At 29.0% G+C, this 23,071-nt stretch overlaps 3 protein-coding genes and 2 non-coding genes across 6 annotated transcripts; 3 read left to right on the plus strand and 2 right to left on the minus strand.

Moving 5' to 3' along the window:
* Positions 1 to 1,377: 1,377 nt before the first annotated feature.
* LOC109596416 (akirin) lies at positions 1,378 to 8,408 on the minus strand. 2 transcript variants are annotated; one of them, XM_020011960.2, is made up of 4 exons: positions 7,962 to 8,406; positions 4,145 to 4,287; positions 3,915 to 4,077; positions 1,378 to 2,753 (listed from the first exon to the last, which is right to left on the minus strand). In XM_020011960.2, the coding sequence occupies exons 1-4, from the start codon at positions 8,167 to 8,169 to the stop codon at positions 2,743 to 2,745; spliced, it is 525 nt and encodes a 174-aa protein (XP_019867519.1). In that variant the 5' UTR covers positions 8,170 to 8,406; the 3' UTR covers positions 1,378 to 2,742. The 2 variants fall into 2 exon arrangements, with proteins under 2 accessions (XP_019867519.1, XP_019867518.1); XM_020011959.2 differs by lacking the exon at positions 1,378 to 2,753 and having other exon boundaries at positions 3,898 to 4,077; positions 7,962 to 8,408.
* Positions 8,409 to 12,444: 4,036 nt separating this feature from the next.
* On the minus strand, positions 12,445 to 16,389 carry LOC109596418 (translocation protein SEC63 homolog). Its single transcript, XM_020011961.2, has 8 exons — positions 16,094 to 16,389; positions 15,635 to 15,966; positions 15,406 to 15,576; positions 14,381 to 14,816; positions 13,987 to 14,280; positions 13,725 to 13,928; positions 13,193 to 13,668; positions 12,445 to 13,134 (listed from the first exon to the last, which is right to left on the minus strand). Exons 1-8 carry the CDS (start codon positions 16,212 to 16,214, stop codon positions 12,898 to 12,900), a joined length of 2,271 nt encoding a protein of 756 aa, XP_019867520.2. The 5' UTR covers positions 16,215 to 16,389; the 3' UTR covers positions 12,445 to 12,897.
* Positions 16,390 to 16,762: 373 nt separating this feature from the next.
* Positions 16,763 to 21,013, plus strand: LOC109596419 (60S ribosomal protein L4). Its single transcript, XM_020011962.2, has 6 exons — positions 16,763 to 16,899; positions 17,329 to 17,509; positions 19,225 to 19,595; positions 19,870 to 20,240; positions 20,448 to 20,607; positions 20,791 to 21,013. Exons 1-6 carry the CDS (start codon positions 16,897 to 16,899, stop codon positions 20,920 to 20,922), a joined length of 1,218 nt encoding a protein of 405 aa, XP_019867521.1. The 5' UTR covers positions 16,763 to 16,896; the 3' UTR covers positions 20,923 to 21,013.
* LOC126265475 (small nucleolar RNA SNORD18) lies at positions 17,186 to 17,258 on the plus strand. The gene has a single exon (XR_007547958.1). It is a non-coding gene; the product is annotated as a small nucleolar RNA SNORD18 (small nucleolar RNA).
* Positions 20,647 to 20,718, plus strand: LOC126265476 (small nucleolar RNA SNORD18). The gene has a single exon (XR_007547959.1). It is a non-coding gene; the product is annotated as a small nucleolar RNA SNORD18 (small nucleolar RNA).
* Positions 21,014 to 23,071: the final 2,058 nt, after the last annotated feature.

The raw sequence follows: 23,071 nt of genomic DNA on the forward strand, positions 1-23,071 counted from the left end.
TATTTTATTAAATAAATTTATTTTCAGTGAAAGGAAAGAAATATTGCCCTCCAGAGAAAAGAGAAATATTAATTAATATGATACATTAAAAAAAAGTATTGCTGATATCACTAAAACTTATGATGCTTATTAACAAATATGAAACAACAAATTCAATTGAAAATACAATAAAAACTGCTTATATTATCAAATTGTAAAAAACAATAAACGACATCCTTCTTATATTCTAGGCAAAAGTCAGTGTTATACAATATCTGTGAGTCTAGTAGAACAATCAAACGACAATTGAATAAACAAAACTTGCAAGGATATATTTCAGTGAAGAAACTATTGGTATCAAAAAAGAATATTCGCACGTCTAAAAGTTTGCACAAAAATGTATTAATTATCTTCTAGAATTTAGGCGAAAGATACTTTGGAGTGACGAATCCATGCTCAATAAATCAAAATCAGATGGCAAAAACATATTCATCGTTCTCCTAATAAATGTTTGAATTCCTGATACATTATAAAAACTTTGAAATACGGTGGAGAAAAAAGTTTTGGTTTGGGGCTCCTTTTCTTGGCATGGCATTTGGCAACGGTAGTTTACCTATTACATGGATTTTATGCGTTAAAATATCATGTTGGTCTTGTCGATTGGCTAACGTAAAGTCCGGATCTAAATAAAATTAAAAACTTGTGGAACGACATGTAGTCTCAATTAAATCACTAAAAAGCATTATATTTTCTAATTAACCTTAGGATAGTAATGAGTGTTACTTCTCTGGCCACCAATGTATCTAATAAATCTGGTTATATTTCAATTTGTAAAAAATATATATATTTTATACAACTGCATGATGTCTTGCTTGCGCCAAATAAAACATACAAGAACGAAGTATCTTAGAATATTATTGCAATATTTTTACAAAATGAACTAGGAGCTATGTTCGTATCAAACACGATATTGTTGCTAAGGACATTCTGCCAAATATATTTCCACGAAATATCTTAAACTATTTTTTCAAAATTAGAACAATTAAAATGCATGTAGTAGCCTGTAATATTTATTTTAGAGAAAATGTCCTCGTGCATTATATTTGCATAAACAGTTACACCATATTTAGTGCCTCTTAATTTATTTTTTTTGTTGTACATTTAAAATTGAAAAATAAATAAAACTGGTTAACTCTAAATGGCGAGAATAACATGTTTAAAGGATTACAATAAAATTTCTAAATTTTTGTTAGAAAATCAATTTAAACACAACTTTATATTTCTTTTCTAAAACTTCAATTTATGTAGCAACAAATATATTCTAATCCTTTAGTTTTATGATGATTTATGTAAAAAATAATCATGGTCAATTAAAATAAAATAAATAAAACGAGTGGAAGTAGCCCATTTTTTTATTAAATCTTATAAGTAAATTAACATAATGTTTGTGTTAATTAAAATAAAAAATAACAACTGGTACTTTATTGCAAAAAAGCTGAAATAAATAATAAGCGCCGTGTGTGCAAACGAAATTGACAATAAAGGGAGTAACTTGATCACATACACTGCTAATTGATAACTAATCTAAGAGAAAATAAAAAACCTTAATCTAAATCTAATAGTAACTAAATTATAAGATTTAAACAAATGTCAATAATGATATTTGCTATAAAACATTCTGACATTCTTAGATTTTGAATCAATATTTAATGAACACTACTTTCTTATATCTATAATTGGTATTCTTTACGTCAATACATTTCAAGCACTTATATAGTTTAACATAACTATAAAAAATATATTGACACCACATCACATTTATGGCAAACTTCTTTCTACCAACAAGCAATATAAATGGGTGTTTCCTCTCCCATATTCAGTTCATCCATAGCATTCAAAATAAAAAATGTTAAGTAAATACGCCTAATTTATCTTACGTCAACTATTATTCTTACGATATTCATGACGTTGAGGAAACACCCCAAATATAAATTTACTGTAAAGAACATAATTCATTTAATGAAAAATGAAAATCAATAATTAAATGAATAATTTATTTTAACAATAAAAAATCTACACACAAAACTATTGAAATTTATGTTCTTATCAATACGAGTGTAAACAGAAATAGTAATTAAATCAATTTTTATATTACAATCCAGTCACACACTAATCCTACGAAACGACACATGTATAACGAATGGAGACCAAAAATTAATCGCAAGTCCTAAATATATAATTCGCGTCATCTTTACGCCCCAAACAAAAATCGTAAGGCTCAACAATAATTATCAGTTCTATAAATATAATTAAAAAATTGTAAAACACCATTCCACGTATAATTAAAAAAGTAAAAGACAATTTCCCATCGCTACCGCTTTACCCGTTTCGTTTGTATTAACTTTAATCGACTCGGGGAAACGATCTTTTACGGATGATTAAAATCATTCCTTACAAAAACACCATTCACACCTATACCATTCAGCTGGAATTAGAAATCAACACCTTATCAAAAACGTCTGTAGTATTTAGTAAAAAGATTATTTACAGAAAATATAACAAAATATAATAAAGTATCAATTCCTATAAAGGTATGACAAGTATATAATATATACAAAACGCCAGCAAGAAGTAGGTCGGGATCTAAGGCATCCTGCATCGGTTCGACTTGTGTGTATAAACGATAGTATAACGAGATTTGTTTGTGGCTAATGTCTATAATATAATCGACAGTACCAACTGTCCCATGGTTTACTTGGTTTCTTACGATAAATCTGAAAATAAAATAACAATATTAACTAACCAGTAGTGCCAAATGATGTAAAATGAATAAATTCAGTGATAATTATAACTGAAACATAACTTTTAATAATACAAAACTCAGACTCACAATTTTATAATAAGCTTGTAAGTGTTTTAAACTTTCTTTTATTCATTTTTAAATCTAATTCAAAATTTTCGTTTTGATATAAATATAAAGAAATCTCCACTTTTGAGTTCAGAACTTGATTTTGAGTAAAATTTTTTTCTGAAGTTTCTGATACTAATATATTTAAAATTATTTGTTTTTCACTTTTTAGTTTGAAACTGGAACTGTTAAGTTAATATCTTTAAGTAAAAACCTTTTGGCTACTGAATAAACAATTTTTAGACATATTAATTCAATATTTTCGAAATTTATTAATTTTCAGATAAAAATACGTTTAAAGCATTTTGTCAGCAATTTCTGAATTTGAAACTTTTTAATCCTTAAGTTTGAAAATGACCATGTACTTTTTTTTAAAATATTCATATCTTTTTATCTTCCTGATAAAAATATATTTATATTTCCACTTTTGAGACTTAAGTATAATCTTTAAGAAATAGTTTTCAATATGAACAAGCAATTTTTTTGCAGTCTGTCTGCAGTCTTTCTGTAGTCAATTGAACAATTTTAAGTATAAAACTTCTGATAAAAATATATTTTTCTGACTCAATATATAGTATTTGTTTTGAAAATCTCATATAATAAAACAATGAAAAAACTTAAATAAAGTTTTTTTTTGACGACTTAACTATTTCTGAAAACAATTAAAGAAATATTTAAAACTGTTTTGTTTTATTATTAATTAATAATAATTATTTTGCTCAAATATAATAAAAACTAGAAGTGATAAAATGTATTTAAGAAAACATTAACAAGAACAAAAAAAATATATTTTAATTATCAATTTTCTTTCAAAGGTTTAAAAGCATAAATAAAAATCCAGATGAGATAAAAAAAAAGTCTAAATAAAGAAGACGAGAAAAAAAAATAATGATCTAATATAGATAAATTTTTACAGAAATAATTTTTAAAAAATATGAAAACAAAAAACATCAACAAAATATTGAAATTGTTTCTAATGTATCACTTCCAATTTTATAAGTTACAAATAATTAGGACAAATACTTACAGCTTGGTGGAGCGGCCGCGTTATAATTTTTCTGGATTTGATCATACGTAAATTTAACAAAGGCATCGTATTGCTCAGCCAGTTTAGTCGACAAAACACTGTCGTACTCCTCCCTTATTTCACTTTCTCGTTCTCGAATCATGCGTTCACAGATCATTCCAACCTTTAAAGTACAATAACAAAATTAATAATTATCGTTTAACAAACCGGAACCAATCCAAACTACAGACCTGTTTAAATGTGAACAGCGCTCGTTCAGACTTCGAACTCGTGTCTACAGTCTCCCCGTCCGAATTTTCGACTGTGCTGTATTGCAGCTGTTTGCGTCTTTGTAGTCTTTTTATTTCTGCTTTTATATTCTCGGCCATGTATTCTGAAAAAAAATTTTAAATGCATTCAAGGCAAACTTTGGGCAGTATAATCAATACATACAATTTTAAGATTTCTTGTAGTAAATATCGAAACATGAACATTAAAGGCATAATGCACAACCATGAACATTAATCAAGTTTAAACTTAAATTTTCCTTCTCGGCAATGAATCATAAAGTATGTAATTAGAAAATGAGAAGGTATATATAATAGACTAGTATCTTATCTAGATATACAAAGTAAATGAAACTGTCGATTGATATCTTAATTAAAAAGTTATATCGAAAATTTTATTATTCAATAAAAAATTTAATTACAATCTATATGGAGTTCCAAATTGTTGATTTTGGTAATGACGAATATTCTCAAAATCTATCAGAATGATTTACAGATATAAAAATACGGTTTGCAACAACACACATTAAAAAAATTAAATCTGGATTCTTAAGTTCTCCTGGAAACAGCCAAAATCAGTTAATTTGGGACATCAATATGTAAATATAATTGTTTTATGAGATATTCCATAAAAAAATTATTTTAAAATTTGTTCAATAAGTGTGTAAAACATTTCGACATTTTTAAAGTTTTATTCTATCTTAGTCATATATCGTAAAAACGACGGAGATATTACATTAAACACAGATATTTAATCTAAGGTTGCCAAAGATATAACACACATTCAAAAATATTTACGTTTTGTGGCTATTCAACAATAATTTCTTAATGGTTTATCTATGCAATCCTCCCTTCATTATTTTATTGAATTTGTCACATTCAGTTGGAAGAAAGAAACACAGTGATCTAGAGAAAAATGAAAAATCAAGATTTAAATATTCCTGACTTTACTAAAAACTTAGTTGCACTCAAAAAGTGGTTTACAATATGTAACATACTAATTTGAAAATGCAAAAAGAAAACATACTAACAAAAAATCAACCCGGTTTATAAACAAACAAATTTGAGGAATAAGTATACGAAACCTTTTTTGTCCTCTAGGCACATATAAAAATAATGAACTGAATGAATGATATCATAAAAGAATTTTAGACAAGACTAATTTTGCACAAAAATATATTAATTATTCTCCATAATTTTGACAAACAGTATTTTGGACTGATGAATCTAAGTTCATCGTTTGGATCCCAGATATATTACACAAAAATTTTGAAACACTGTGGAGGAGACGTTGTGTTCTTGTGTTTCTTGGCATGGTATAGGTCCATTATAGAAGGTTATTGGTAAAAAGGAACGTTTCATGTATAGTGATATTAAGAGAGATGGAATGGAATCATTTGCCAATCATAATTTACCAATTACATGCATTTTTATGCATGATAATAATCCGAAGCTGGCGTCCAAAGTTGTTCAAAATTTGTTAATAGATAACTATGTTGAACTTCTCGATTGGCCAGGGCAAAGTTCAGATTTAAATCAAACTTATAGAACGACACGAAGTCTCGATTAAAACGCCAAAATCCATAAAAGATATATAATGATTTTAGAAATGATCAAACGACCGTTACTCTATAATCTCGAATGAGATTGAATCTATACCTCATCGTTTACTGGCGGTTATAACTAACGAAACGTACCTAACAAAATATTAACAATTTTTTATGTTATGTACAAATTATTTATATTACACATTTAGGTATTTTCGTGTTCGTGTTGGAATTAATAAAGCATGTATGAAAATTACCCCAAAATAATTGGGAAAGATAATCACTTACTTACGAAAAAATATAATAAATGCATTAAATTGAACGCTGGTATTAACAGTATTAAAATAAGTTTAGTTAGTATTATTAGTGTAATATTTCAATAGTGTTGAAAAATAAGATTATTTGTACTATTTTTGACAGTTTATTCCATAGACTACATGATACATTCATAAAAAGAATATGAATTGTAAGGGACACACCACCTACTGTGAAATCAAAAATTGAAAAATTATTTTTGCATATTTCGATTGTATATACCTTAAAAAATAACATACCAAAATTTCAAATGAATATGAGTTTTTAAGTTACAGCCTTCTAAAGAGTAGCCGCTCAACATTTAGAAAATTACGTTTACTGCAGGGTCTATTGGTTTTAAAATAAATAGACGATTAATGGCTGCGATGTGCCTTTTAGGTATCGGAATTGAAAGAGTTAAGCCAACGAGCTACCTCGAAAATGGGTCGATCGTCTCACAGAAGAGCTACAACAGCCCAGCAGGCGATTTTTGAAGAAGAGGAAGGTAAATTATATACCTGTAATACCAGATTAGCTCTAAATATGATTTTATTTATTCATAACAATGGAATTATATGTTTAACCGAGTTTTTCTCGAAACCACATTTTTCAAATTTACTGTAGTTTTTTGAATTTGAAATTTGAATGTATGTTGTCTGTACAATGACCATTCAGTTTTTCCAAAACTGTAATTTTTTGAAATTACAATTTTTTTTTCAGAATCGTGGAGTAAAGGTATAGACAATACCTTTTAGTTTAATATTGCAGCAATGGAGGACTTCTTTATTTAGTGATTTGGGAGATAGTGAATAACTCGTTTAAAATTTAACGTTTTCATTTGAAAATTTCACTATATATTCATTATATATCATAAATCTATCCACAAATTTTAAAACATTTGAAGCAATACACTAATTAAAGTTAAGGTGTTGTGTGCTATTTCTTTGACTACCAATGTATTAACATTATCAATAATTTTAACTTGTGTTGTTTTATAAATATGACTTTCATTTATACAACTATTATATTGTAACAATGTCAAGAATTGTTAAAAATTGATTAATTTTTACTTAAAAACTATTATATAATTCAATAAAATTACAAATTAAGAAAATAAACTAATTTTTGATAAATTTACATAATTTATTACTTCGGCATCGGCAAAATATTGTGATCCGTTGAGCCTTATTTTATTACAGGTGTAATAAATATTGAAAGTTTTATTAAGTCATTACCATTAAAAGGGCAAATTTTGTAAATAAAATATAAAATAAAATTTAAATTTTAGTAAAATTGAATAATTTATTATAGGTACAATAAACATAAATATTGTTAAATTTATCGTCAGATAATTTAGACAGACGTATTAAACAAATTTTTCTATGCCTTAAAGCGCTTACACAATTAATTAATGCATATTCAATAATATACTAAAAGTTCCTTCATGGTAGAGGCATAAGAGATAAGAATCTAAAAACCGTTACTGAGAAACAACATGAGCATTAAAGCTACATAACCTATAATTTTTTTTCTTTTTTTATTCAGGTCAACGCAGTACAAAAACAAAAAGTTTCTGGCTAGCATAAACTTACACCATTGTTGAATTGTCCAAGCAGAACGAATTGACGGCACGAAAATAATTCAAAATTAATGTAATTAGTGCCCAGTTATTAAATAAATAAGCACCAAACACAATAGAGCAATTAATAATTAAATATCTGCAATCAATTATTTAAAATAATTCCCAGCGAATGCACGAAACTAAGAAGTGGAACATAGGAAATATTTTTGTTGTCTTTAAATCAGCTGATACATAAATAAATGTCAACTAAAATATGAATGACAAAAGTTTGGAAAAATGTTAAAAATTACGAAACCCGCATTTCTGGTCCTCATGGTTGCGTACACAAAGCCAAAACTCGTCCGAATTAAATACATACCGGGAGTGAATTTTTTACTAATAATGTCGGGGAAAACTGATGTTTGCTTGGGCGACGATGGTTCCATGGAACTGGGCGAACTGCTGGGCGAAGGCCTGTCCCTTTGCGAGGGGCTTCCGCAGAATGGAATGCATCTTCTCCTTTTCGCCGGCCTGCCGCCCAGGACGGGCTCCCAGTCTAACGATCGCTTCAATGTTGCACACGCCATTTTTGATTTTGTCCACTAACTGTTCAAAACAAAACAGCAGAGTTCACTTGTTCTGGTTGCGGCCACGAAAATATATTGTGGATATTGTAAATTGCACTGTGTTTATCACAAAAATTAGTGTTTTCGCCTCCTCGCACGGCTAGTTCTCGGATGTTTTTGGATTTGATTTCACTTCAGCTTACCAATATGGCGATGCGAAATACGAGAAGTGACATTTTCGGTTTCCAATGGAACGGTTACTCGTTTATGATGAATGATTCATCATTGCGCGTGCGCCTTGTCACATTGTGCGGCGCCACTGCAGATGTCGCTGTTAACTTTAAACATTATGTACTTATTTTATTATTCTATGTATTAATTTAAACATAAGTATATTAATTTATATGAATTATATCACAATACAAGTCATGCATATGTCCCATATTTTATTATAGAATTATAATCACAATAATTAATAATATTTTGAAATCTTTAACTGATATTAATAGTAATGTTAAACAAGTTGACATTATTACTGAAATTAATTATTTAAATTCAATATATTACTTTAATATTTATTATTTTGAGCAAATTTAAAATTATTTAATAAATATATTTATGAGATTTATTACACATGAACGATTTGTTTTTCAGTATATCATTTATTATCCAGACTAAATTAGAGGCTCAAACGAGATAAATAATATTTCGTTAGTACGATATCTAATACGTTTGATTGAATAAAAACAATTGAATTACAGCTATAGAATATTCAAATTTCATATAATTTTTGACGATTTTCGTCACCTGAGATTTTTTTCATGGTTTCTGTAACTTAAGTTTTACATTTTTAATCAATAATTTACTCAATTACCAGTATCTTAAACCCTAACAGACCAAAAATGGGTAAAATTGAGAGTGTGATAGAAAAAAGTATACAGAATATAAGTCTGCTACATTTAAATACAGTGTAACCCATTTGAAAGTGGCACATCCCTATAAAATTTGTATTTTTTGTCCGATTTTAACAATTTTTAGGCATAAAAGTTAAAAAAAATCATACTAGCAATTTTTTATGGGATTGCTACATCAAATATATTAAAATTTGGGGGATACATTTGTGTATAAATAATGAATGAAAGTCATTATTAAACTAGAAGTTATTATGAGTGTCCTGTGGTATTATCTATACTTTTGCCCACGTTTAAGAAAAAAAAGTAATCAAAAAACTAGAGAGTACAAAAAAACATATAATAAGCAGAAAAAATTAGCGATCAGATGATTTTTTTTCGAGTTATTATTGTGATTTCCAGAAAAACGCTATTAAACATAAAATTATTCATTTCATTATTGTGAATTTAGAGCTAATCCTCTATTCCAGGTCCATATAATTCACTTTCATCTTCTTCAAAAAACGCCTGCTGGGCTGTTATAGCTCTTCTATGAGATGATCGACCCTCTTTCGAGGCAGGTCGTTGGCTTAACTCCGTTTATTCCGATGCCCATCACAGCCATTTTGAATCCCAAGCCTCGCCAACTTGCTTGATTAAAAGTTACTTTTTCACACATCACTAAATTACTAATTGCATAAGAAATGAAACAAAACTGAATAAGGTAATATGCATGAGTTGGATTAATCACAATATTTTCATTGTTACAGACCGAAAAATAACTCTGGTAGGCCCCATAATAATCGTTGTTGTGTTCTGTTATAGGCTGTAACTCCAAAACTATATAGTATGTTATTTTTGACTATCAAAATATGCGCAAATAAATTTTCAATTTTTCCAAATCTCACAGTGGGTCATACTCATTTTATGAATACGAATTCTTTTTATGAATGTATCTATTATATTTTTTTCGTAAGTTAGTGATTGTCTTTCTCAATTGTTTTTGGTTAATTTCCATACATTATTTATTAATTCTAACACGAACTCGAAAAGTTGAGATTTAAGGGAATTAGTATAAATAAAATATAATTAGTATAATATCATTAATATAATAGTCTTATATTGTTGAAGAATAAGAAAAATTGTACTATCTTTACCATTTATTCCATAACAGTTTTTGGTATTTTCCATTTTATAAAAAATTACCCGGGAAATTTTGGTTTTGAGCTAAAATACGTAGCATTAAAAGTATATATTTTCATGTTTTAAGATTGAAAATAAAATTTTATTAAGTACACACTTCCATGTTTTAAAATTTAAAATAAAAATTTTATAAGGGTGACCCGTTTTCAAATGGGCCTTACCGTGTGTTAACCATAATACCGATACTCTAATTAATATAATGTCTAAACAGTTGAAAAATAGAGGAATGGCTACTTGAAATTCCCCTGTAAGCATTATTAATGTATTTAAAAGGTAATTACTTCTTAAAAAAAAACAAATTGCTGGTATTACCAAAAAGTTCAATTGAAGTGAATTTAATAAATATATGAACGCAGTTTTCAGTGAGTCATAATGTTTTGGCGACAAAGCAGATATACCAATTACGTCAAAGAGATCAAAGCATTATTTAAAAGTACAACGCAAAAGATAAAATACGAAATGTTTCAATTTATTCTCATGCAGTTAAATTTCAGACAAATTTATTATAAATATTTAATTTCCACTTCTAGATTTAAATAAAACATTTAAGATTAATTTTCTTCTCAGTCATTTTATATTCTTCCCAGAAAATTCAAGTGGTTAAGGCGATGAACGAAATAAAAAGTGAAATCAACACGTGACTGAAATAGAAAGAAGGAATCACAGCATCAAGGATGAACAAATTATGGTAAACTATCCCTTGTTTCTTATACAAGAAGTAGCTCTTTATAGAACTATAACACTAAATTTTTTATAGAATTTGAAATCTAAAAGTTGACATATTGAATATGTTTATACTCACACAATGGTCACGAAAGCCTTAACCTTTACATATTGAATTAAAATAAATTATTTAAATTTAATGTGTTATTTATTATTTTATAGAAATTTTTAAACATCTAAGTACATTTAACATTTTGAATTATTTAATGAGTATATTTATAGGGTTTATTATATGCGTTCAATGTGTTATCTCAACCGAGATAAATAATAATTCGTATTGATGGAATGAAAAATATCTGTAATATATGTAATATGTAATTATTGACGATTTTTAATATTTTTTTGCCTTTTGAAATTTTTTCAACTATAAATAATTTCTTTATACTAAGTTTTATAGTTTCAATTGATAGCTTCCATATCTATAGATGTTCAGGTTTATTGGTCGACGTTTGTTGGAATTATTTCCTGATGAATTCGCTAGTATGAGTGACTAACATCTTCAGAGGTCTGATTTGGTTCGTGTCCATAATTTATAAAACATCAATGTTTCTTCTTTTGAAGTTGTTTCCGTATTTATAGATTTCTCATATCTCATAGGAGAGACCATCAAACAGCTTCAATATGTGGGGGGATATACCGCATATCATGCTCTTGTGGGAAAGTATACATTGGTACTACAAAACGTTCAATAGGGACTAGGATTAAACGAAACCGTAAATTAGGATAATCAGACAAGTCTTCTGTAGCAGAACATGCACTGTTAGATGTAAAGATAAAATTCCAAGATACACAATTGTTTGTCTCAACAATTGGATATCACAACAAAATGATTAGGGAAGCAATTGAAATCCATATACAACATATGACTAAAATGGAAAAAAGATATCAAAGTTTCAGGGATCAACAAATTATGGTAAACTAACGTTAGTTTCTTATACGATAAGAATCTCTTCTCATATTTCAAATGAAACAAACAGAAATATATTAGTAATTTTTTTTCTTTCCATCATTAGATTAATTTTTTTTTTTTCATATAGTGGTCAATCAGGGGTTGTAAATGTAAAATTTGGGATAATGGAATTGTTTATTATTTGCAAAAAAAATACACAGTGCAAATTACTAAAATTGAACACAATTTCTTTCTTCTTTGAAACGAAACATTAGGTGCATTGATGCATAATTTACTTACCTTTTAGCATAATTTACTGCTTTAGCTGTATGGAGCATTAAGTAAGTAAAATGATAAAACAAAAAGTACAATTTGCCATTTTCTACAAAAATAGCTCAAATAAAAAAATTAATGATTTTCATGTTTAGCATATTTTGCTGTGAACTAGAGTTATTAATACACAATAATTTTTAGTTGCCTGAATACATGGAATTTCAATCAATACTTTTTTGTACAACGATTATTATTATTTATTGAATTAATTATTGAAATGGCAATTCTGAAAATCTTAAAAGTGATAGAAACAGGAAATCGTTTTCAATTTTTTATTTTCATACAAATATAATTCATCCCAATACCGAGGTAATCCTGAAATAAATGCGTGTACAATATTAACACCAATTCACTGGCAGCCTGTTTAAATTTATATTCAATTAAATAAATTTGACTAAAACTAAAAAACAAATGCAAGAATATAACAAAAACAACATCTAATTACTTATTGATCCATTAATATAAAAGTAAACTGTTACTGTCAGTGCATATTAAGTTGAAATTTTAAAAAACCCTACTTTATTCATGTGTATTTTTCGTTTTTCTTTCAAGAATCTTAAAACTTATATTAACTATATTTTCTCCTTATATTATAGGTATAATTTTAAATATGTATACATAAAAATCTTCATATAAATACAAAAAAATCTCAAACATGAAATACACGTCATGAAAAAGTACAGTAGGAAACCCTTGTAATTAGTAATTAGTTCAGTCCTCATCATCAGGTAGATCTTCATCTGTAGTATATTCGGATTCTTGGGCATCATCTTCCTTCTTGTCTTCCTCCTCAGAATCTTCAAACTCCCATTGTGGATGAGTCTGTATTTCAGCTGGGGCTTCTTTTACATCTAACTTAATATCCTTTTGCTGATCAAATCCAATGTAAGAATCTGACCTCAGACATACTGTGAATGTGTACACACCTGGCCAATTTGGTGCTGTGAACTAGAAATAAAAAATATTATTAAAAACAACAAATGTATAGGTTTATTTTGAAACCAACCTTTAGTTCAACAAACTCTTCATCAATCAAATTGGTGACGTGATAAGGCGCCGTCAAGAGAGTCTTTGATTTCCTATCACAAATGTAAGTCCACCAATACTCTTGTTTGTCATACGGGAACAAAGGACAGTGCACAGAATGCGACTGTTTCGATTTGCCTTCGAGGGCCTTGTCACGATGGTGCATTCTGAGTTTCTCCCATTCCTGGTCTTCGTCTTCGTTGTTAGATTTGGGAATACTATCTTCATCAGATGATTCCATGGCTTTACCGTTTGCTTGATCGCCAGCTGCGCCATTCGTCTCAACATCACTGATGTCGCTATCCGAATCACTTTCGAGCTCTTCATCCTTTCCTTCCTTCTTCTCCTTCTGCCGAGATTCTTTCTTCTCAGCGGGGGAAGGAGGTACTGGCGAGTCTTCTGACTTGGATTTGGTTATTTTCGGCTTTGGCGCAGGTTTCTTCTTCTTTCCGCCTCCTTAAATTACACAACACATTTAATAAGGATAAACAATAATAGTTAACATTAAATACCTTTTTTCTGTTTCATCCATACTGGTCTCTTGGCTCCAGCATCTACATTTTCACCTTCCTTCTCTTCTTCATTATTTTCAACCTCATTAACAGACTTTGGAGTATTGTCTCCAAAGAATTCTGACATATTCATTCGCTTCAACTCAACTGTAACTGTCACTATAGCACCAGCTGTAACCTCATTTGGATTTTCGTCGTCTTTCACTATATAAAAAAATTAATTAGAATTTGCTTAACTGTATGAATGTATATAACAGTTTACCTTCACATCTGACCTGGAAATCAACATAGGGCATTTGGCCTAATATTTTCATGACATCTTCATACTGTTCATCACTTAAATTTCTTAGTAAACTCCTTCGGTCCTCACCACTCATTTGCGCATATTGCAACAAAGTTTTTACTTGACGCTTCTTAGACATAAAATATTTCAGATTGTCCTCGTTGATGTGAGGTAACTGCAGAAGGGGGGACTTGTGCTCAGACATTCCCTGAACAATCATTGGACACAGTTTCATGCAATTTTCAATTGTATCAATAGTAGGAAGTCTTTGAACTAAAATAAACAATCATCAATATTCAATATATATATATATATATATATATATATATATAAAATATACATATGTATAAAAATAGCTTTATTTTACACTTACTTCTACGAGCATAAGCCAGCAAGATGAGCTGATTTACACAATTGACTTGTTCCTGTATGAGGTAAGGACATTTTCCTATAATATATCTCCTATCTAATTCCAAGGTTCTAGGATTCAGAGGAATTCTAGCTAAGTGCGCATGAATTATAGCTCTTGCCTTAATACTGTACAGATAACATAAAGGTCTTTCTTTATTTTTCTCATTGAGGTTTGTTAATTTTTTGATCAATTGAGGAACTTCTTCATTATCTGATTGTCTTTCAACAATTTCAGAGTTGTTCTTTTTATCAAATTCTAAACTTGCAGCCAGAATCATGATGACACGTTTCAATGGCATACTAGGGGTTCTGTGAAAGAAATAATAATACATGTTGGTTGTTTCTAGCAGTACTTGATCGCCAGTAAATTTAATACTCCTGTACCACCATGTGCCAACCTGAAAATAATAGAAAATTATGACAAAGTGATTATTTTTAGTAAGAATCTAAGTAGTGAATTATTAATAGTATCAATTGTTAAAGAAATTAGAACACAAATATCTCTTATTGTATTACAATTTTATATGCAATAATAAATTTTGACATTGTGTAAAGTATAAATCTATAAATTCCCCTATTATTCATGCATCTTTTAAATATATTTTTATGAATAGATAATATAATCTGCAAATGTTTTTAAATATATATGACCAATAATCAAATACATACAAATATAAAAAATTCAAATTATTGATTTAATGGTGTTACAGCTACAAATATTTTAATTAAAAGATAATTTCTTATCTCACACATAAAATACATATAAAATAAATGAATAGAATGGAAACTAACACAAAACTTAGATTTTATTAAAATATTTGGATCAAACCCTAAACTGCCATATTATATTATTTATTTCTAAATTATGTGTGATAAGCTTTCATGACTAACACAGTTGTGACATCAAAATACCTTTTTGCATTTTTATATGCACCACTGTCAAATAAAATTATAGAAGTGTAAATTAATGAAGAAAATTAAACTCACCACTATTGGCAGTGCAACCATAAATACCAATGCATATAAACCCAAGACCCAAACACTGTTTTCTTTTTCTACAATCCATGATGGCAATGCAATTCCAAAACTAGTGGCTCCAGGACCATCTGGATTACCATACTTTTCCCAATTCTTTCTGGCTTCTTCATCTGTGAGTGCCTGAGAGGAATATTCATAAGTTCCGTGATGTTGTTTATTGATGTCAATTGTATCCTACCTTGTAAGCTTTAGACAACTTTATAAATTCCCTTTCATCACCAGTATGTTTATCTGGATGGTAAATTAAAGACAGCCGTTTGTAAGCCCTCTTGATTTCAGATTGACTAGCTCCTAGTGGTACATTTAGAATTTCAAATGGATCAAAGCTGGACATCTCGTAATCAAACTGAGAGACTTTGTAAGCCAAGAATATTAAAATCACCCATCCACTTATAATTAAAAACTTTATAAAAAAGCTCTTGGGACCTTTCCAAGGTTCTGCGTTTTTTAAATTCTCTCTTTTTATCAGACATCCTGGACACTGGCATTTTTTACTGTCTTCTTCTGGATCTGGAAGTAGAAGTAGCAATTAGTGGTCACTTATAGATTGTACTTATTTATTAAGCACCGTATATCGTAACAATTAAGTTAATTGCAAAAATTATAAGTAAAAATACGAAAAACATGTATTCCTAACCTCTCTTTTTCTTCCTGGGCCAGTAGTATATTGTTGCAGGTATTAATATTAATGCTAAAAACGACAACAGAAAGTAAAAAAACGTCCCTCCGCTTTCGTCGTATTGGAATTTTTGGCCCATTTTATGTTATTAATTTAATCAACGTGTCAAAAAATATATCATGACAGCTTCTGATGACAAGACAGCGACAATAGGCGCCGACCGATTTCAAATCATAACTGTTCCGTGGAACGGTATTTTAGTATTTAATTTCACCGTCCCATTTACCTATAAAAAATTATTAGTGCAAGGAATCGTAATTTTGCCGAAATTCTTATGTTTATACTGATGACTGTTGTGCAATTATTTTCCAATTGGAAATTTTGACATTTTTTTATTGTTGAATTTTCTTTGTACTATTTATTATATTGAAAAAGAAACAAATGAATGTAAAAAACAAATTGTGAAAATATCTGCTGCAAATGTATAATAAAGTACTGATAAAAATGAAATAAATATTATTTGTTCACATAAATATTGTTTTATATTTCATGACTAAAAATAGAAAAGTACTATTAATAATTTATTTTTTGTTAAAGTAAGTAAATTAATTAATATTAACTAATAAGTTTATAAAGTTCATAAAAAATATTTTTTTGGTACAATCAGTATTTAAAGGAACCGCTATTGGCAAAAGGATGTGTACTCAGCGCCATCACCTTAGGCCGGAGCGAATTAAATCTGACTACTTCCTTTTATATGGCGGACGTTGTGTTCGCTTGATGTGTTTGTGACTAGGGAATAAGTATAAGAAAACATAAACATGGTAAGTACTTTTCCATATTTTTGTTCGTTTGAAATCATCGTTTAGAGTACTATTTAATTTTGGTTAATTTAAAAGCACAGTAGTGGTACTTTTTTGGCTATGATTGAAAAGTTGGTGTGACCACGTGTATCACACCGAGTTTCTGTTCATATGGAGAGTAAAAGTACCGCACTGATGCTCCCATTACTTCAGCATGACTATAGTCTGATGATTATACAGAAATTTGTCTCACTATTTTTAATGGAAAACGTTCAAATATCGACTTCGAAGTGTATTCTCACTGGTGTTTATATGATGAGTTGCTTTTGGTCCGTGTTTCTGATGTACCAATGATTATTACATTCAAAAGCACTGATTAATGTATTTGAACAATTAAGTATTCATAATTATATTTTATAACTACTAAAATTGAATACATTTGTTTTTTAGTCGCTATCTACAGCGCGCCCCTTGGTAAGCGTGTATGATGAGAAATCCGTTGAGGTTAAGGGCACAAATATTGCCTTGCCCGTGGTATTTAAAGCCCCCATTAGACCTGATGTAGTCAACTTCGTACATCAACAAATTTCAATGAACCATCGTCAACCCTACTGTGTCAGTGACAAGGCTGGTATGTATTATAGGTTAATTGAAAATTTTGCATGTTACATTATCCACATTTAAGCTATACCTAATTTGTTTTAAATGTGAAAAAAATGTGTTAAAATATGGCATATGGAGGCATTCCTTTCTAGGCTTTTGTGGTCTAAAAAGGACTGCATTTGCTAAAAATAATTTTTTGTTGAAATTCTGTGGATACAATTTTTTTAGATACCATTTAAAAGTTACAATTGGGTGAATAAAGAAAGCAATTTTTTGGTAAATTCTTAATTGTAAAATTAATATATGTATTCAGTCAGTTATTTTTATAATTTATTATCAACTAATTAATCTGTAAAATACATTAAATTAGTAAGTACTTTAAAATATTTACAAAAATTTAATGGAGGCTGTGAAAAATATTTATATATGTTAATAAAATTTTTAGATTATTATATAGTACTAGTATTGAAAATAGGTAATCAAAATTTGGCAGCAGATACAACATGTCCAATAATTAAAAAAATGTAATAAATTTTTCTGAAATAAACACAATCCCTCAAATTTAAATTTCGAAAATACATAAAATACATAAATTAATAATTTAAACTCAATTCAAATATCTCAAAAACGATTATGAAAATCAAAATTATTCAGAGTACCTTTTGAAGTTGTGTGAAGAATATCAAAAAAAATTAATAACTAATTTTCAGTGGCGTAGAAAATAGGATTAGAAAAGGAGGGGAACCCCTCAAAATCTATTATTATGGAAAAACTTGAAATTTAATCAAAACACAAATAGTCTGAAGATTAAGAGGCACATCTAGTGTAACGGCTTAAAAAAGGTCATTTTTGGGAATTTTTTTGGATACATTTGAGTATAAATAATGAATGTACAGTGAAATATGCAAATAATTTTATGCACATTATAATGTCCACATTCTGACATACCTAAATTGTCTGTAAATGTTCCAAAACATGTGCTAAATTAACTGGTGGCTATAGGCGTTCCTTTCTAATATAATATTAGAAAAGGGCAAAGCTCATCATACAGTTTCACAAAAATAATTTCAATAAGTAATTTTGGAAATTGGCTTGAACTTAATGTCATTTAAAATGATGTCTTAGACAAAAGGTTATTTTTGGGACTTTTGGATATAAGGAATTGTGAAAAAAAAATTGATAAGTATCGAATTTTGCGGTAGATTTTAATGATTTTTTTGATTTTCTAGTTCTTGTAATTCATATTTCAAAATTTCACACTAGGTGTGCCTCTTAAGGAAATATGAGAAAAAATGAGCACATTTAAAAAAATAAATTTTAATAGTTTTCATTATTATTGGGCGAGTACCATCTGATCCTAAATTTTGACGATGATTTGATGATTGATTTTAGATTTCTTTTATGTAAACTAATTTTCAAAGTCCTCTAATATTCTATAAAAAGTGTTATAATTAGTTGCATATTTAGTGTTAGTTATTTGCACAACAATGAAATTCAAAATTTCAGTAATAATTTAATCGTCCCTAAAGGGACTGAGGTTATTATTTTTGACTGTCATAGTGTCTGCTTTTTGTAAGTTATATTTTAAAATAAAATCTTTTAGTGTTTTAATTTGAAAGTTTCTAATTGTTTCTTATAAATAAACTATGATACAATGTTGAAAATAAAAATTTTCACACATTTTTGGGCGGCAATTACAATTATATCTTTCTTGATATAATATCTAATATTTTCATTTTTCAGGTCACCAAACTTCTGCCGAGTCCTGGGGTACCGGTCGTGCTGTCGCCCGTATTCCTCGTGTACGTGGTGGCGGTACCCACCGTTCCGGCCAGGGTGCTTTCGGTAACATGTGTCGCGGAGGTCGCATGTTCGCTCCCACCAAGCCATGGCGCCGTTGGCACCGTCGCGTCAACGTCAACCAAAGACGTTACGCTCTGGCCTCGGCCGTTGCCGCATCCGGTGTGCCAGCCCTCGTCCTCAGCAAGGGCCATGTCATCGATCAGGTGCCGGAACTTCCTCTGGTCGTCAGCGACAAGATCCAGGAGCTGAGCAAGACCAAGCATGCTGTTCAGTTCTTGAGGAGGATCAAGGCCTGGGCTGATATCGAGAAGGTAAGATTTTGAAATGAGGAATATTATAATTTGGTCATAAACTGTCAAGGATTAATTTCTGATTGTAATTTTCTTATGCACATTATAATGTCCACGTTCTGACAAATTTCAATTGTCTGTAAATGTTCCAAAACATGTGCTAAATAAACTGGTAGCTATAGGCGTTCCTTTCTAATACAATATTGGAAAAGGGCAAAGTTCACCATACAATTTCACAAAGAGTTTTTATTGTTAATTTTGAAGTTGGCTTAACTAAAATTGTTGTGGTCTCCAGGTTTACAAGAGCCAGCGCTTCCGTGCCGGCAAAGGTAAGATGCGTAACAGGAGACGCATCCAACGTAAAGGACCCTTGATTGTCTACCACCAAGATCAAGGTTTGCGTCGCGCTTTCCGCAACATCCCCGGCATCGACCTCATCAGCGTCAGCAAATTGAACTTGTTGAAACTCGCCCCTGGTGGTCACGTTGGTCGTTTCGTCATTTGGACCGAGTCTGCTTTCCAACGCTTGGACAAATTGTTCGGAACCTGGAAGAAATCTTCATCTGAGAAGAAGGGTTACAACTTGCCACAACCCAAGATGGCCAACACTGACTTGTCCAGATTGTTGAAGGCTGATGAAATCAGACAGGTTCTCAGACCAGCTCAGTAAGTATAAAACTATTTTTATCTTATTTTATTTATTTGTATTTACTATTTAACTTACGTTAATTATTTTTTATGATGAAACTACTTTATTCAGAGCATTGGGTTATGATTCCTAATGATTAGTTGTTGACACCTGACGTAAATCTCAATATTAGATCATATAATGACGTGTCATAAATTTGAACTAACCAATTTATTACTTTGTAGGAAGAAGATTGTACGTCGTGTACGTCGTCTCAATCCAATCAGCAACACCAAGGCTATGCTTCGTCTTAACCCATACGCTGCTGTTCTTAAGCGTCAAGCTATCTTGAGTGGTGAAAAGCGCAAATTGGCCCGTGAAGAAGCCTTAGCCAAGAAGCGTGGAGTATGTATTATTTTATTAAGAAGTTACTTAACTCAAATTTTGTCATGATGATTTGCTTTTGGTCCGTGTTTATGAAGACTCGTGATTTTAAATATCAAAAGCACTGATGATGATTAATTTTATTGTATATTTTAATCTTATATTTTCCCAATTTGCTTATTGTTTCGTTTTATTTCCTTATAGATTCTTCTCCCAGACAACTCCACTGTAATCAGGAGCAGGAAACTGCAAGAACGCAGAAGGGCTGCCATCTTGAAAGACAAGAAGAGCAAGCCGAAGAAGCCTGCACAGAAAAAGGCCCCAGCAAAAAAGTAATCGGGTGACATGGTTGCGTACTAATTAAGTTTTATGCATTGACTGTGGTAACCTGAATATTTGTAATTAAATAAAAAGTTATAAAAATTGACATTTCTTTTTTTATGGTGTAATATACTATATTTATAACTTAAGTGGTTTTATTTGTTATATATGCACGGTAAGTATGTATTTATTGAAGGTGAAATATCGGATATTGTATCCATGCACATTACAATGTCCACATTCCTACAAATTTGATTGTTTGAGAATGTTCCACATATGTGCTATAGAAAGAAGTAAAATAGGCGTTTCTTTCTGGTGTTAGATCAGAAAAGGGCAATTTTTACTTTACACTAATAAATATCCGAAGAAATTATTTAAGGTAAGAATTAGAAAACTTTAATGAAACTAGATTTAATTGTTATTTTTGATATACTTGTTGATGTTAATCTTTTATTTTTAATAATTTATCTCGAAAATATAATTATCTTGATCTTTATAGATTGAAATATCTAATATAAATTCTATTCATTTCTTTTGATTTTAGTAAAACGATAATTTTTAAAATCTCTAAAAACTTTGTTTGCTTCGGTTGGTATTTTTTTAATTTTTCTGTAAATAATTTTTTGTGATGACTTGCTTTTGGTCCGTGTTGCTGAATTGCTATGATTATATTTTTTTCAAAAGCACTGAAATACCACAAAAAAAATCAAGTATATTATTATTAATTTTGTAAAATTTATATATTTTTTACTTGCTTCTAGGAAATGTTCTGTATCATCTACCATACGATCTTGAGGTGAGTGATTGTCTTTTAAGTTAAATTTTTGTCACTCCAATTAGATGCAATTAAAATCTTAGATGATGATGATTTGCTTTTGGTCCGTGTTGCTGAAAATCAATGATTTTAACTCTCAAAAGCACTGATTTGATGATATAATATAATTATCGGTTTTTTCCACATTGATTTTTAAAATTAAATGAGTTTTTTATTTTCAGAAATCTTGTATCTTTCGTTGATATACATCTAATTTTTTATGTAAGTATTTTTATAGTATATGTAGTATGATTAGAAAGCTCAAAGTATTCATTTAAGACCAATCTGTCAGTAAATTATTTGATGTTTTATTTTTTATAACAAAACTAAAATTGGAACGAAATAATATAAGTTGAGACAATAATCATCTCGTGTATGCTAAAGTGATGATAACATTATGAGCACTGGGTTATGATATACCTGTGATTACTTGTTGACATCTGAATTAAAAATTAATGCATTAAAGTACTTGTGTAGCTTAATTCGAGTTTTAATTTATTTTTTTTTCTTACAGTTCTCAGAGCCACTTTGACATTACAACCATTAAAATAAGTGTTGTTGTGGTCAATTTTTTTATAAAGGTATGTAATAATAATTTAGATATGTTCATAAATAGTAAAAATAAATTAAAAATGTAAGTTTCATTAAATTTTTCAGTTTATATTTATTTACTAAAAGAATTTGTTTACTTAATTTACTTTAATTTTCTATCTAAACTTAATTAACATTTTGATTTCTTAACTGTATAAATAATTTTTATGATGACTTGCTTTTGGTCCGTGTTGCTGAATTTTTATGATTATATTTTTTCAAAAGCACTGAAATGCAACTAATAAATTCATATGTTTTATTATTAATTTTGTAAAATTAATATATTTTTTATTTGCTTGCAGGAAATGTTCTGTATAATATACCATACGGTATTGAGGTGAGTTTTTTAATTATATTGTCATTAAAATACATACAATTAAAATCTGGATGATGATTTGCTTTTGGTCCGTGTTGCTGAAAATCAATGATTTTAACTTTTAAAAGCACTGATTTAGTAATATAATATAAAATTAATTTTTTCTCATTGTCATTGGCGTTTTTTATAATTATGTTTTTCTTTTTATTTTCAGAAATTCTGAGTTTTTATCTGATGATTCACTTCTATTTATTATATATTATAATTTTAAGTAAGTATTTTTTAATTTTTACATTGAAATATGATAATGAAGAAAATCATTAGTAATAATGTGTCAGTAGAGTAATTGATATTTTTACATATATAATATTAATTTTAAACAATAATGAAACTAAGAATAAAATGACATCTATTGTATATCCATACTGATGATAACATTATGA

This window comes from Aethina tumida, chromosome 4, assembly GCF_024364675.1.
Source record: "Aethina tumida isolate Nest 87 chromosome 4, icAetTumi1.1, whole genome shotgun sequence".
Taxonomy (NCBI): domain Eukaryota; kingdom Metazoa; phylum Arthropoda; class Insecta; order Coleoptera; family Nitidulidae; genus Aethina; species Aethina tumida.